This window comes from Rhododendron vialii, chromosome 1a, assembly GCF_030253575.1.
Source record: "Rhododendron vialii isolate Sample 1 chromosome 1a, ASM3025357v1".
NCBI lineage: Eukaryota > Viridiplantae > Streptophyta > Magnoliopsida > Ericales > Ericaceae > Rhododendron > Rhododendron vialii.
In genome coordinates, this window is record NC_080557.1 from 3,066,456 (window position 1) to 3,082,881 (window position 16,426).

At 39.4% G+C, this 16,426-nt stretch overlaps 2 protein-coding genes across 5 annotated transcripts; one reads left to right on the top strand and one right to left on the bottom strand.

Moving 5' to 3' along the window:
* Positions 1-21: 21 nt before the first annotated feature.
* Positions 22-8,607, bottom strand: LOC131303467 (probable WRKY transcription factor 32). The gene is made up of 5 exons (XM_058330346.1): positions 8,224-8,607; positions 8,054-8,106; positions 1,935-2,608; positions 1,615-1,773; positions 22-667 (listed from the first exon to the last, which is right to left on the bottom strand). The coding sequence occupies exons 1-5, from the start codon at positions 8,525-8,527 to the stop codon at positions 307-309; spliced, it is 1,551 nt and encodes a 516-aa protein (XP_058186329.1). The 5' UTR covers positions 8,528-8,607; the 3' UTR covers positions 22-306.
* Positions 8,608-12,765: 4,158 nt separating this feature from the next.
* On the top strand, positions 12,766-15,592 carry LOC131303476 (probable purine permease 5). 4 transcript variants are annotated; one of them, XM_058330367.1, is made up of 2 exons: positions 12,766-12,919; positions 14,268-15,592. In XM_058330367.1, the coding sequence occupies exons 1-2, from the start codon at positions 12,895-12,897 to the stop codon at positions 15,359-15,361; spliced, it is 1,119 nt and encodes a 372-aa protein (XP_058186350.1). In that variant the 5' UTR covers positions 12,766-12,894; the 3' UTR covers positions 15,362-15,592. The 4 variants fall into 4 exon arrangements, with proteins under 4 accessions (XP_058186350.1, XP_058186341.1, XP_058186359.1 ...); XM_058330358.1 differs by having other exon boundaries at positions 12,787-12,919; positions 14,253-15,592; XM_058330376.1 differs by having other exon boundaries at positions 12,802-12,919; positions 14,167-15,592.
* Positions 15,593-16,426: the final 834 nt, after the last annotated feature.

The following is a 16,426-nucleotide window of genomic DNA, read 5'->3' on the forward strand; positions in this document are numbered from 1 at the left end:
AATACAAAGATGGTCATGCAATGGGTATCAACCAATTTTACACTAATCCACTACTAACAACATTCAACGCAAATTGTGCCCAAATGTACACAACTGTTTTGCTTAAAGACTACAACAGAACCAAAACAAACAAAATGAACATAGCCAAAAAAATAATAATAATAAAACACGAAAAATGTAATAATTTATTTGGAAACCCATGTTAGTCTTAACGCGGAAAGGCCATTGATAATCTACAATAATCTTCATTATCTCATCCCATGAACTTGCACATTTCCTCTCTCCTGGGCCATCAAATGGGCTTTCTCAGCATTGTTTGATTTCAAATCCAATACTTAAAAGAGTTCGAGCAGATTCCATTGCCTTCTCCTCCCCTGTATCCATTGCCTCACTAGTTAATCCTCCCCCTGTGGCCACCGACCATTGGGTTGGTGATATTTGGTTCTGGGTTTGTTCAGTGTCCTTGAATTGTGAGTTTGGGTTCATGGAAGCAGGTGCAGCAGCAGCAACAAGAGGAGCACTAGGTGGGCCGTGCCGCTTCTTGGGTACAGGCATATCGTGATCGTGCACTCCCTTGTATGTTATTATGAGGGCGGTAGTGTTATCTACTGCTCTCTCGATGTGCTTCCGGACTGGACATCCGGCTGAGGTGCATCTGTAGTAGTTCCTGGAAACAATTAAGGAAGGTTTTCAAAACAAGACAGTGATAATGCACATGTGATGACTTCAAATGTATCAAGTACATGCATTTTGGTCAAATCATGGGCTCGCTAACTCTCGAAACACCTTCAGTACCCAGTAACGGAGGACTAGAGTGCTAAATTACATAAAAGCATGATCATAGGCAATATTCGCATAAAAGTGATTGCCCTAATGCTCGAACCCACAACCTCAAACCGGTTCAATGGTTACTTCTTGAGTAGAAATCCCCTCCTCTCAAAGCATACAGGTGAAAAATAAAACTTCAGCAGTTTAAAAGCTGACAAGCAGTTTCTGGATCAAAGGCACTTTGTCTCACCTTGACCAGCTAACAAGAAAATAGTTCTCTTTCTAGGCCATAAGAGGATCAGTCCTCAAGCTTCAAGAAAGTTTATGTGATTATTTATTTGGGCAATGGCAAAATGTGCTAATGATGTGCACTTGGATGATTTGTGCTAATCATGAGCTTCTAAAGACTAAATTAGCCAATCTCTCTAAAGTTTCATCAAGAAAACCATGCAATCGTGGCTTAAACAATCCCTCATGTCCAATCAAGGTAGTTAACCCGTTCAAAAAAGAAATCAAGGTAGTAATCAACATGCTTAACAAGCACAAAAAAAGCATCTACTCCAACTCAAGGCTTGGTAAAATCTGTCTCTCATTGTCAGTTAATGGGGGTAAACTTAGTTCTTCATACACCAGATATAACATGAGTCCAACTCCCGTACAAACTTAAAGCGTTCAAGTAACATATTGGGCTAATAGTTACTTATCGATAAAGGTGTTGCAGAACTACTGCAATCAGCATTATGCCTCTAGACAGAGGACTATATTAAGGTAAAGTGGTAAACAAATTTATACCCTGAGAAGATACTGAGATAAGATTCAGAAGAGAAAGGTTAGATAGGCATGCACCTGGGGTGAGGATTTCCCTTCACCATTTTTTGTCCATACTTGCGCCATCTGTAGCCATCACCTGAGATTCCCACATCACCGGCTGCGTGCACAACAATTTTCGGTTTCTTGCCAGGTTTACATAGAGGACCTGAATATGCAGTGTTGCCTTTCTTCACTCTGGTTATATGGACAGCTAATTAAAGGTCAAACTTAAAACAAAAATGGAAGAAAATTCAAAATATGCACAGATCAACAGCACAACTGCCAAACAAAAAGAAAGAAATCAAATTAGCAAAACTAAGCGCGAATATGAGAGAACAGACTAAAAAGCAACTTGCCTTCGTTTTGGTTCTGGTTCATCAACATGCTCCTCCTTAATGTCCACATCAGCAGTCCCGTTGGACCCAATACAGTTCTGTCGTTTTGTCTCAGGTAGTACAGGTGTTTCTTGTATGACTTCTCTTGAAGAAGTCGATGGATCTGAATCGTTAAGCACCCTCACTGGATGACCTGTACTACCAGGACTGTTAGGTGCAGCAGGTAATGCAAGCCTACTTTCCCTAGTGCAATTTATTCTCCTAGGCGGATCATGATTGTGCTCGCCTTTACAAATGATCTCAATCATACGGTTTGAGTTATCAGAGAATTCAATCTTTTTAGCGTGACACTCAGAATATGTGCATCTGTAGTAACTTCGCGAGCCTTGCGGAATTTTCACCTGCTTCTGACCATACTTACGCCAATTATAGCCATCAGTGGACAGTATACTTTTACGGTTGGAAGAATTCTGCCGTACCACTTCCGGCATACATGCACTATTGGTGTTAGCTACTAGTGACAGTTTTTTGTTAGTTGGGCCTGATGAAATGGACTGCGTAACAGAAGTTGGTGACAATTCAGATGAAGAAGTTGGACACTGAGGTGACTTAGTCACCTCATTCTGTAACTGCGATTGAGCAGCTTCGGTTATTACACTTACCAAAGCTTGTTGGTGGGACTTCCCAACTTGATCCTGCAAAAAGAAAATGATCAGATGAATTTCAACCTACAACAGTGTAACAACACTATGCATAAAGATTAAAGAGACATGTTACCATGGATGTTGTGTCTATGCATGAGAGAGAGAGAGAGAGAGAGAGAGAGAGAGAGAGAGAAGCAACCATAAAAAACAACAGGCTTCTAAGAAAAAACGTAGGGAAGAAAAATCAAGTAAAAAACGCCCAGAATTAGGACAAGAAAAAGTTGTGAAAATCATTACTACCAAGAGACTGGAAGTAAGCCAATGCATTTTTTCTTCAACTTTCCTTACAATACTGATGGCGCACAATTTTACAAATAAAGAGAGACAAAAGTAGCATACCAGAGTAACTTCAAAATAGAAAACAAACTGCACAGTTTTGCGGTTGCGCTAAGCTTTCACAATAGTGAAAACTGTCCCTAGTTGTTCATGATATCAGTTTTGAAAATGGAAGTAACCATGCCACGGTCATTCGGAAAGTGGTGGTTGGTGTGTGTGTGTGTGTGTGTGGGGGGGGGGGGGGGGGGGGGTGGGGAAATGGGGTTTGCGGGAATTCCAAGTTTACAATCACATCCTCCCTCTTTTCCTATCTTCCCCTGCATGGATTCGATTTAATTTGTATCCTATATTCCTATGGTTAAATTTGCTCACTTATGCAATATGTTTCAAGAATGCTTTTGGAATCAAAACTGAGAGATTGAGTACATGAAGGATTATTCACTTAAGATTCTCTGTCTTAACCTAAGTCAAGGTGGTATGATTGATTAGGTTGCTCTCACTAATCAATTGTTACACCTAAATAATTCATCTAAGATACGTAGCAATTCCCAATTTGAGACTCAAAAATCTGCGAATCTTGGACTCAAACAAAACATTGAACAATTAGCACACTAGGGCACCCGGTCTTCCTCAATATCTCAAATGGAATTTTAGTAGGTTGACCCAAAATCTGAACCCCCCCATTTTTGATTTCTTGGTATATCTTTCAACCTAAGCTATTACGAGTTAGGATCTCCCAAGTCCTAATAGCATTTCTTGTAGATTTTGTACTGAGAAATGAGAATCCCACAACACTTCCTAATAGTCCTCCACTACATTTTGTTCGATGTTTTCACCTCAACGCGGCACACCAAGAACCTTCTAAACGATTTTGCCCACTTGAATCACCAATAGCAGCAAACACAAGGAACCTTTCTAGTGAATTTTCAAACACACAAGTATCTTGGTTTCAGTCAAATGGCACCCAAGAACCCCCTCAGATTGCCAACAACAATCCAGAAGATTCCCTCTGTTAAAGCATCCAACTCCAAACCAATTGGCGAAGAGTGGAGAGGCTGCCCAGGCTCATATACTAGTTTTAGAGGAAATAATTAACCGATGTGGGACAAATTCCAACACTCCCCCGCACGTGCGACCCCCGATTCGCACGTGGAGAGGTTAACAAAGGATCCGGAACACACGGATCACAATGAAACAAAGTGTAACTATGGCACAAACAAAGGGGAAAAGCCTCCGAAAGTCTAGCTTTGATACCATGTTAAAGCATCCAACTCCAAACCAATTGGCGAAGAGTGGAGAGGCTGCCTAGGCTCATATACTAGTTTTGGAGGAGATAATTAACCGATGTGGGACAAATCCCAACACCCTCCAATGGAATTTATTTCACAAAGCTTAAAAGGGTATTACAAGGTCGCCTGCAAGGGCAGGGCCACAACCTCTCAACCAACTCGAACAGTGGAATTCGTAAGCTTACCGCCAAGGTCTTCCTCAACACATAAAGCACAATGGGTTTCTAGGATAAACCCCAAGCTACAACAATACTCCTAGTCTATAGTCACAAATTCATGTGTGTTTATAACAAAATTTCAAATCTTCAAGCTTGCTCAACTCTAAACTTGTTATATGAATATTCAAAGAGACAAGCTTTACCTCTCTTAGATTTTATGATTTTCTAGTTTGGGAAGGTGAATTATCAATCAGTTGTATTTAGTCTAAAATCCTAATCATTAGTTTTTCCGTTTTGAGGTGTTAATCCCATAATAGGTTTAAATTGCAACGGCTGTAAACGGCATGTCTTGTCAAATTTGTGCCAGTTAGTGAACCAAACCCATGTCTTATAGTCTTGGTTGATTACGATGCTAGTTATGCAATAGGCTGGTCGACCAAGCTTGCAATTGTGGCAGGGGCGGAGCCAAGAATATCTGACAGTGGGGTCAATATTTAGAAACATACTTGATCTTCTTCTTATTTGCTAATAAAAAAATCAAATGTATTAGTACTAGAAAATTATTGGTGATTGACAGCCCTTTGGGAAGCAATATTGTGCAAAAATTGTCTCGATATTATGAACTGTGTATGCACAGAAGTTCGCAAATGTGTATTCTAATCGAAATATGAGAATTAAAATTCTAACTTCTTTAACACTGTATAAGGATTATCCACAAGTTGGTTAGTGAAATTCTACTGTTAAAAATATGGCATATTTATAGTTTTAGCGGGATTGCTTCGTACTTGGGACAATGTCCTTCAAATCGTGAAGTCAAACACACAAAATGTAGTACAATTTAACGGATAAATGTTATAATCATCAGGGTAGGAAAAAATTAACAAATATAATGCATAAATGTGGAAATCAGTAGGGTCAAGTGACCCCACTTGACCCACGTAGCTCCGCCCTTGAGTTGCAGCTTCTACCCACAGCCATGGTCAATTTCTATAGACCATATCTCTCTTAACGAAACTCCAATTCGAGCAAAAGTTGTGCCCAACTTGAAGATTTGAATGTCAAAATTTACAATCGATTTAGCTCAAAAACCTCCAGCGATGGGCCTGAGCTACTGCCCACCCATGTGATTGCTAAGACATTCTACAATTTAGTTTCACTAATTTATGTGGTAAGTTCAGCCATATAGGTGTCTGTGTGGGTGTTAACTAGGAGTGCTACTCTTTTTCCTTCAAGGGGTATCTGTTAACTACTCTGAAAGTTCAATCCAAAGGAAAAGTAAGATTTGTGCTTAATTGTGCTTAATCGATGCACGCACCCTAGGTTCAAGCTTCATTAAGTTCATATTATTTATTTCAAGAGGGGAACGTATAACATCATGTGCCTTGGAAACCAATCAAGGATTAAAAGTTCATTCTTCTTTTTTCACTTGACTTGGAGCTAGGAGGAAGTATCCCCATTCCAAATTTCCAATACACTCAAAGAGGTCCTCAGGTAGACATCGAAAAGGACTTAAAAAAAATTAAGAGCTAACTGCTTAACACTTGGTCAATAGGGCCTTGGCGCAGTTCAGTAATTGATGTCGCTCGAGCCATAGCAGGCTTGTAATTAAAGGCCATTTGATAGTTTAATCCATATTAAACACATGGATTCAAGCCTCACTAGGCTCAAAACGATTTTCTCGCAGGACTAGGATACTCTATGCACTATTTGTGATGAATGCTTTAAGTAAAATTAAAAGTTGTAAAAGAGAAGGTTAGTTGGTACTCCCCCCAACTCAGCCCTGGATTCCGTTGCAACAACTTATTCCTTAAATTTTGTAATTGACCAGTAACACTAGGTCGAGCAGTCACTTAGTTCAAGGCCCGTCGCTCAAGCAATGCCAAGGCGGCTGCCCAATGACATAGCTTGCATAAGCTAACACCTCCAATTAATCAACCGGAGTTAAAGATTTGCTTCCTTTGCCTCCAACCTCGTCGTAACTCTCACTGTACCTATGATTCAGTTGTCAATGTTCTATATGTCAAAGATTCGGCATCACGACAAACCGTAACCAAACATTTCTGCCCTATCCTACTTCCTTCCTTTGCAAGGACAATGAAAAATAGATTGTTGAGACATAGCAGTATGTATATTTCAAAAAGATGGATACATATGCCATTGATTCCATAGCAGCAATAAGGCATGGTTGTGTTTATCAAGACAATTCACCAATCACCCTTTTCCCTAAACTAGATGACTTAGTTGGCACCCTAAAGAAATTATTTACATGCTTTCTAGAAAAAAGGGAATGCTCTTGGTAAAGACGGCATAAGGTCTTTCAAACAACTTGTTCTGGAGGTAAAATGCTGTACGGCAAATACAATATCCAGAATACTGGACAGTAGTGAAAAGACAAACTGAAATCAAAGAGTAACACTGGATGTATAAAACAATGGGACTACGCACCCTCGGAGGAAGTGCCATCGAGAGAATATGTATCAAATACACGTAGAATATAGTAGTTAACGGCCAGGTGGTAGAGGAACAGATGCAATTAAGGTATCAAGGACTTTGCAAAAGGGGACGGACTTCAGATATCATTGGCTGTTTATTACAATTACTTCCACACAAGCCAAAAGCACAGCAATCACTTAACTTACACTCTTGCAGAACTTCTACCGTTCAAACGAATCAGAAAACATCCTATTCCGGTTCTGTACTCTATTTACTTCTCTGTTCCGACACAAAGCCCTCTCTTTAATCAATATTCCACCACACTCACCCATCACTAGTAGGGATCATATACAGATTGATGGAGGATTCCGACAGTTTTCAGAATTCAAGGTGAATCTCATCTTCGATATGCTCATCAATTTCAGGTTGATCAACACCTGAACCAGCAAAATATAACTGGCAGGTCTTTATGATAGCAGCCCCCTGTCAACACCACCACCACCAGAGTATATAGTGTGGAATTATACTTGCCAGAAAACTCTATACGAGCGGCACAATTATAAACGTTTCCCATGGATGGAAATTTGTTTCCCAAGCTTCGGCAACCCCCAAAAATGTATTAAGGCTCTGTCCTTGTAGACATAGAGCATGACTTTAAAACAGAAACCCATATTTCCAGCATTTGGGGGGAAAAAGAAAAAGAACATCCCAGCCCTCTAAAAAGTCTTAACTAATTGCAGATAATTCCTGATCAAATTAATAAACCAGCTCCGTTGAACAAAAATCAAAGAAATTTTCAATACTTTGAGCCACCCAATGCCCAATTGAAACCAATACCAGTACCACACCAAGTTCATCAATAGCACATACATACAAATATCTGTTACTAATATAAAAAGAACACCCCTTTATGGTGTGAACGGCGGTTAGGAAGCTTGGCTCACAATTTTAATTTCCTAAACTCCCCCTTACACAAAGAACTGCCAAGAAGAGAAGAAAAAACCACCACTCTAATTTTCTTCTCCCCTTCTTCTACTTTTACGCCTCAGATTTTACTACGGATTAATCTCAATTGAAAGTTGTTCACTTTTCCTCTTTTCACGTAATCCATCACGTGTGCCTGGGCGTCTAGTAGAGAAACAAATCACAGTCATGGCAATCCGCACGCGTATACCCGTCAACAAGAAAAGAAACTAGAACAGAGCACCACAGAAATGGGAGAAATATAAAATAACATAAAAAACAGCAGAGCAGTGAGTGAGAGAGAGAAAAGTCCTAACCTTGAAATTAGGCGACTCCAGCGGCCGTAGCAGAGCATAATCCACCGGCACCTCTGTCACATCATTACCCTTTTTAACCCCCAATTACACTCCAAATTACACACATGCATACGCACACATACACACAGAGCGACAAGAGTATATATAAATAACTAATCGCGTGATCATACCTGAGAGAAGGTGAGCAGAAGCAGCGAAATTGGACTTAAAATCGTTCTCCGACAACGACGCCACGGCTAGGGTTTCAGATTTCACTCGGGCTTCATTTTTCGGTGACTCGCCGAGTTGCTTCCTCTGCTCGACGCGAAATTCGCCTCCACCGTCATCACCGTCGTCGTCGTCGTCGTCGTCGTCATCAACTTCGTCCAATTCTTCTTCCTCCTCCTCTTCTTCTTCTTCATCTACCGACGACGTCGTCTTCTCTGCTTCTTCAAGAGAATCGAGACTCTGCTGCTGCTGCTTACTCTCGTCCATGGCCGATTCGAAGGTGGAGAGAGAGAGAGAGAGAGAGTAAAGGTTTTCTCGAGCGGTTTTTGGTGTGTAAGTACAGTATTTTATTACCATTAGTTATGAATTCGGCTTTGTTCGGTTCGTGGTTTAGTTTTAGTTTTAGTTTTGTTTTCAATCATTACCCTATTTCTTTCTCCAATCATTACCCTATTTTTTCAATTATTACTTTCCCATCTCTCTCTATCTCTCTCCAATCATTACCCCTATCTTCAATCATTACTCTATTTCTTTCTCCACCCACTATCAAAACTAAACTAAACTAAACTCTCAACCAAACACAACCGAAATCTTTTATGGTGTGTTTGGAACTTGTAAGAAAAGGGTAGAAAAAATTTTAAAAATAAAATAAAATCTCTCCTATAGTTTGGTTTGGAGTAAAATGAGAGAAAATAAAAAAATTTAAAATTGTGCACAGTACAAGTTCTCTTATTTTCTTTTCTCTTAATTTTTTTTCACTTTTCTCAAGTTCTAAACACAGAGCGCCCAAATCTTTTTAAATTTTTATGGCAATCTTGTATGTATCGGATGTTTTAGTATGAATTGGGTAGGAGGCAAAATGTGATTTTCATAGTAATGAAAACTTTTACTTGTATGACTAATCGCCTGTTTGGATTGTCTCATTTTATTTTGTGAGTTTGAGTTGTTTAAGCACGATAGAGAATGAAGTAAATGAAAGTCAATTATTATTATTATTATTTGTTTTCTTCTTGATTTTGCTCATTAATATTCATTAAAAAAGAAGAAGAAGAAGAGAAAATGTGATCTAACGAAGATTCGTGGAAGGAATGGACCAATCCAATTTCAAGTCGTAGCGGTCGCCGATTGACTCTTCTTCAACGATTCATTTTTCCGACCTCCAAGCATTTCGTTTAGATTAATTTGTTAAAATCGTGTCATCGTTTCTGTTAAATTCGTTGTCACTACCGAATTAACAAATAAAATCTAGCGTGAGAAACCAACTAGATAATTGTCGAAGGGCCCTTGTGGTGAGTCCTCAAAACCGATGGTAAGATCCTAGACCAGTGAGAAGCTGGATCTTTCATTCATTCCTTCAGCACATGTAAGCATATTTTTCCTGAAAAAACTCTATATTTTTCCAGAAAAATATTCAAATTCTAGTTCGAATTATTGAAAAACTATTTCTAGATCTAAAGGCTTGTTCATTTGGGGTCTCAAAACGCACGATTTTCAATAAATTTTCTCTATCTATCTCTCTCTACTCATTACTCTTAAAAACTTTCCTCAACTCGAAAGGGACAGCAGCCTGCTATCTCGGCCAAAGGGGCCGTGCTCCGGTCTTGCTCCAATGATCGGAAACGTTCACTTCGTAGAGCTCGTCGAGTTGAACAAGTATGTAAAAAATCAGCTCGATCAGATATCATTAAATGTCTAATCGAAACCTTTTTGTCTTAAAAAAGAATGGATCCGAAACACTAGATCAAATTTACTAGAACCCATTATTGGCAAGTTATATGTGTTTCAATCAGGCACTTAATGATATTTGATCAAGTATGTAAACGTTTTCGATTATCGAAGCAAGACTGTAGCGGGACCTCCTCGGCCGGGACAGCAGCTCCCCCCAGTCCAAACCGAATAGGGTCTGATTTTGATAACGAAACCACTACGAGTAATTTATTTTATAGTACTTTTTTTTTTTTTTGATCCTCTTATTTTATAGTACTTCAAACCTAGTTTTTGCAAAATTCAATTTTTAGGTGGGTAGTAGGCTAGTAGCCAAACGAGGCCTCCAATAAGAAACCTTTTTTGCATTGATTTTGGTGACCGAATCCGAATGTTTTTCGTGTCGTTCAAAGTGGGAAGTGTGTGTGTGTGTTTTTTTTTGTTTATTCGTTTGATTCATTTGCATTTATGTGGCTTTTGACCTTTTGACCGGTGTTGTCTCAGGTGCTTCGGATATTTGGTTTCTTTTACCCACGCCGTTTCATGCGGCCGTTACTTTAGGGGTGCGGGAAACGAGGATCGTTGACGTTTTCTTTTAACGGCGTCAGGAGTAGGTGCGCACGTTCCTTTCTGGACTGTTTGACTCTGATACAGTGACCCCTGTTGTGAACCCCACTTGTTGTGGGACCTCATCTCTTTGTAGAGTGGTGTAGAATGGCCGATCCGCCTACTTATGTTAATAATTGACGGTTCGGATCTTATCCGAATAATGGATGGTTTAGATTTGTATGTGCTTATATTCGATTCGAACCGTCCGTGCTGAGATATGCAATCGCTCGGCAGGGGAGCTGCTCGACAGCATTCTCGAGTTCGTTGTTGTGCTCCAAGCTTTTTTTTTCCCTCCAAGAAAATGATTATTGTACTGTTTATCCAATGGCACTCTTTTTTATTCACGTAAAATAAACAAAAATGCCCTTTACGTGTAAAAAAGTGAGCGAATAAACAAGGATTGTTTGATAATTTCATATGAATGAAAACAAGAAAATGAGTGCAAGTAAATAAAAGGAGTAATGCGAAAATCATTTTCTTTTCCCTTATTAAAACGAAGACCATTCATGTTTGTGGGTTTTAAGGATTTTTTAGGCAAACTCATGGGGTTAACATAGTTTTAATAACCTAGGCTGGCCTAGTACCATTGTATATGAATGGTTCTGCATTGGGCTTATTTTGTTATTACGGAGGCCCAGTTCGATTGTGATTTTGAAGGAGATTTTTTAAAGTAATAAGTAAAAAGAGATGGATAAAGAAAATTTATCTGAGACTGTGTAAAAAGATTTTATGCCCATGTAATAACGTATGAACACAAAACGTACTTGAATGAGAAAGAAAAGCTCTTAAAATCGTCACATCATCTACCTAAAACTCTAGAGTTGATATTTATAATGCTCTCGTATATTTTTTGGGCTTAGCTTACTCAACATAAAGAAGACAAATTCAAACTTTACATATAAGATGGGGACTGGGAGGGGCAGCCGCACTACGGTCGATCCGACCATCCATATCGATATAGATGGCTCGGATTTAATTCGAATTTCTACGAATTCAAACCATCCATTGTTCGAATTAAATTTCGAATTCTCCATTAACATAATGGGCGGCCGGAATGGTTGGCTCATTCAAACATAAAAATTTGAATTCAAACATTTTGCCCTCTATGTCCATGTCGATATCCCATCTTATCTTGTTTTAAAAGTTAGCCCTCCCTAGCCATGTATTGATAGTTCATTGTGGCCTAAAAAAATATTGGTCTACATTTTTAATATTTTTGATAGAGTCAATATAGCATCACTAATCTTTAGAAAACGGTTTGCAAATCACGAAAAGAGTCAATACTTTTCTAGACAAAGTATTTGTTTTCAAATCAACATAAAATTTAATTTACCCTTTTGACAGGGTTAATATTCTCAACATATTCTACAAATTGAACAATTTTGATCATTAAAATAAACTGCGCAAAGCCCCAAAACTTGGAAGTTGCATTAAGATTGCCGAGGACAGGGGGTGTGTGCTGTGCAGCTTCGTGCTGCACAGCGTGCTGCACGGCCTCCGGCGAGGCTTTTCCGGCATCGGTCCGGCGATCAGAGACGTTCACCGCGTAGAGCTCGTCGAGTTCTACAAGAGCACCAAAAATCAGCTCGATCAAATATTGTTAAAGGCCTCATCCAAACATATATAACTTGAAAAAAAATGGATTTAGTGGTTTTGATCCAGTGTTTCGTATCCATTAGGATTCATTTTTTTTCAAGTTATATATGTTCCGATGAGGCCCTTAACGATATTTGATCGAGCTGATTTTTGATGCACATGTAGAACTCGACGAGCTCTACGTGGTGAACGTCTCCGATCGTCGGACCGATGCCGGAAAAGCCTCGTCGGAAGCCGTGCAGCACGCTGTGCTGCGCGAAGCTGCACAGCACACACCCCCTGTCCGATTGCCGAAAAGCCTTCCCCATTATTAATTAATTGCAAGAAAAACGTGGTTTTCAATTTTTCTCAAAAAAATACAGCTATCAACAGCATAATAAAATCCAATTAAAGAACAAAAACGAGAACAAAAGAAAGTGGTCCCTTTTACCCTCCAACCAAGTTTATTAGTGGGGTTGACCAGTTTAGCCAAATTTTTTGTACGTGGAAAAATTCACTTAGTGTTTTCACAACGCAGAGAAATTATTTATAAAAAAAATTGACGTAAAATTAATAAATATATATAAAAATTAAATAAAGATAGTAAAAAATAATAATGTGAAGGATTATTTATCCAAAATAGTCAATTATGCTCGACCAGAATTTGCTACAACACCCACCAGGCCAGGCGTGACTGAGCTCTCATTATTCCCCAGTTTTCCGGCTCACGCAGTTTCTGGGTTTAAATGCAACAGCCACTTATCGAACCAGGTGAGCTCAATTTCACTGATCCGCCAGTATTACTATTTGAGTAAAAGCTTCCTTATTGACATAGCTGTTAATTTGAGAGGGATTGAATAAGAATTTGAGTCTCCTTTCCTTTGATTTGAATAAAAAATTTGAGTAGAACTCAATTGGGAGTTGGTTTTGAGTCAAGAACTGGAGTGAATTTTAGGGTTTACTCAAATTTTGGTTTTGATTCAAGAAAAGGGGTTAGGGATGGAGATGCTCTGGTGGATTCGATCACTTTTGCTGTGCTGGACTATATGCATATTTCTTACATGTGAATGTAATATGCTTGTTAGTTGTTATGATTTGTGGGTGTTTCTTATTGCTTCTGGGTAATTGAAATTGGCAAATTTTGTACAAATTGTGTTCTATGACATGTTGTTCGCTACAGTTACCGGAACAAATCCTTGTGGGTTTTTGGGTGGCTGATTTTGAGTGGAAAAAGTTATGCAGTTGGAAAGTTGAGTACTGGATAGAGAATTTGGTATTGAAAAGAGGAATGGAATGTGCTGCTAGAACTAGCACAGAGATCCATCCCCATTCCCATCGAGGGGCACGGTGACAAGAAGCTCATTCCTTGTGTTCGATAGGCACGAGTCCTATGTTCTGCTAGTCACCAAACCTCATGGGAGTAAGCTTCGAACCACTGGAGCACCATAAAAATGTTTAGACATTTCCTTTTGTGGTGAACGTTATGTCAATTTGTGATGGATCTTACGAAGGGACAACATAAAGTAAGTGATTGTAACAATGTTATGGCGTTTTGAGGAAAAGGTTATTCACCATTTGTGGTGAAATTATTATGCCATGGGGTGCAAATGTTACGATAATTTGTGGTGTTAATTTGCTATGACTTTTTAGTTTTCTTTAATCGTATTGCATCGCCTTGCCAATATGTTCTTGGCCAATTTAGTTGCTATGATTAACTTTTGGTTCAGCTGCTAATTTTACCATGAGTTTTTTGAATAAATTCCACTGAATGTTAATTAGCCGATGACCTACCATTGGATTGTCTTACAGCTCTAGTAGACACAATCGTACTCATTTTGGGATGTATCAAACTTCTCTGAAACCAACACAGGAACTTGTTTTGCTACCCAATTATCATTTCCTGCACCTGAAAAAGCACCAGTTTCCAATATCGTTTAAGTTCTGTATACAAACGGAGTAGTTGATTTTCAAGCATTTGTTTGTGCATGTTATGTCTTATACATCTTCAAAGTCTGCAGATGCATCATTCTTGTGTTTCATGGATTCACCTTTCATGATGGGAACATCTGACCTGACACCATCGCTTCTGTTTGGTATTTGTTATGACCATCCATGGTAGGGGAAGGCATGGAGGAGGGAGCACCGGAAGGCATGGAGGAGGGAGCACCAAAACCACCTGTTTCATTTATGGACAAGATTTCCACTTACAAGAGAATGGTGTGGGGAACATATATAAGCAAGCCAATCTCATATTGGGTTCTTCTACTCCTAAGCAGCGGAGCAATGCTCGTGGCATTCCCTGCTTCTAGTCTCCTCTCACGTGTCTATTATTCCAACGGAGGGAAGAGCAAATGGATCATTTCATGGGTTGCTGTTGCAGGGTGGCCACTGACGGCTTTAATCCTCATTCCCACATACTTCTTTTGCAAAACTTGTCCCTCTCCCCTTACCATAAAACTCACGCTTTCCTATATTGTATTGGGTTTCTTAAGTGCGGCTGATAACCTCATGTACGCATATGCATATGCATATCTCCCAGCATCAACTGCTTCTCTTTTAGCGTCATCATCCTTAGTGTTTTCGGCCCTGTTTGGATACGTTTTTGTGAAAAACAAAATCAACGCTTCTACAATAAATGCAATCGTGATCATTACCGCCGCTATGGCGATCATTGGATTGGATTCGAGTTCCGATAGATACGGGGATGTCACTGACAGCCAATACATCATTGGCTTCGTTTGGGATATCATGGGGTCTGCTCTCCACGGGCTCATATTTGCCCTCTCGGAGCTTGTCTTCCTGAAACTGCTCGGAAGGAGATCGTTCCATGTTGTTCTAGAGCAACAAGTAATGGTTTCTTTCTTCGCCTTTGTGTTCACCACAATTGGGATGATCACGGACAACGCTTTCCAAGGGATGAGTTCCGAGGCCAGGAGTTTCGAGGGCGGAAAAGTCTCGTATATCATGGTTCTTATCTGGGGTGCTATTACTTTCCAGTTGGGAGTTTTGGGAAGCACTGCTGTGCTTTTCTTGGCTTCAACTGTCTTAGCTGGTGTTCTTAATGCAGTGAGGGTGCCTATCACAAGCATTGCTGCAGTTATATTGTTGAAGGACCCTATGAGTGGATTCAAAATATTGTCTCTGATCATTACCTTCTGGGGATTCGCATCATATATCTACGGTAACTATTCGTTGAGTAAGGATTCCTCATAATCTGTTTGGTTCATATGTAATTGAAGGTTAGTTGGGTGTCGCCATTGAATTCCATTCATAGTGTCTGTCTACTGCTCAATGCTCAGTTTAGACAAGAATATGGGTCTTTTTTTTCTTGCAGCCTGGTCCTCTCTCTGTAAACAAAAACTGGTGTACCTTTATTTTCGTAGATTAATTATATACGAACCTCCAAACACGGGAATCTCGAGACATTCCTTTTGGTACACAAAATGGAAGTGCATGTATGGTACTATGTTGTCTCTGCCAGGAAATATTGTTCGCATCACATCACTATGACTATCTGTAGGGGACTAAATCCGGATACACCGGAACGACAAGAGCTTTCTGCGCATCAGAGATGCTATTTGGCCGGTAATTGAATACCGAAAGTCTAGTCCCTTTGATATATGGAAAATCTACGATATACACCCCTTAAAAGGGTGTACTATATGTACCTATTTTATGGTTTATTCACAATATTTTAGTGTGTTTCGTAACTTTTGTCCTAGAATTCATAACTTTTCAGCAGTACGATTCGTAACATTTTCATTATGATTCATAACATTTTGGTGTATCTCGTAATCTTTATACGATTCATAACTTTTTAGCAATACGATTCGTAATATTTTCTCTATAATTCATAACATTTTGGGGGGTGTATATGATATACATCCAAATAAGAGGTGTGTATTGTAGTCTTTCCCTGTATAGATATATAGTCCAATTCAATGCCCATGTGCGATCAAACAAACTTGCCAGCAATACAAGAGAAATTATGAAATATTGGTCTTAGATCAAGGCCATGTGGCATTCAAAGTGCATTGGAATTGCTGAAAACTACATAACTGGTGTACCTTCTTGTGTTGGTAAGTTAAGGGACAAAGTGACATGTGATACATTGTAAATGGTGTGAGCCATTGCTCCAAGAGCACTCAATAACCTCTCTTAATACGAAGGCTTTGTGAATGGTCTTATGTGCTTGGAAACAACATATTTTGAACAAAACTAGCGGCTTGAATCATCTTTGACTTTGAGGGATCCAAATGGGTCCCAAAGACGCATGTA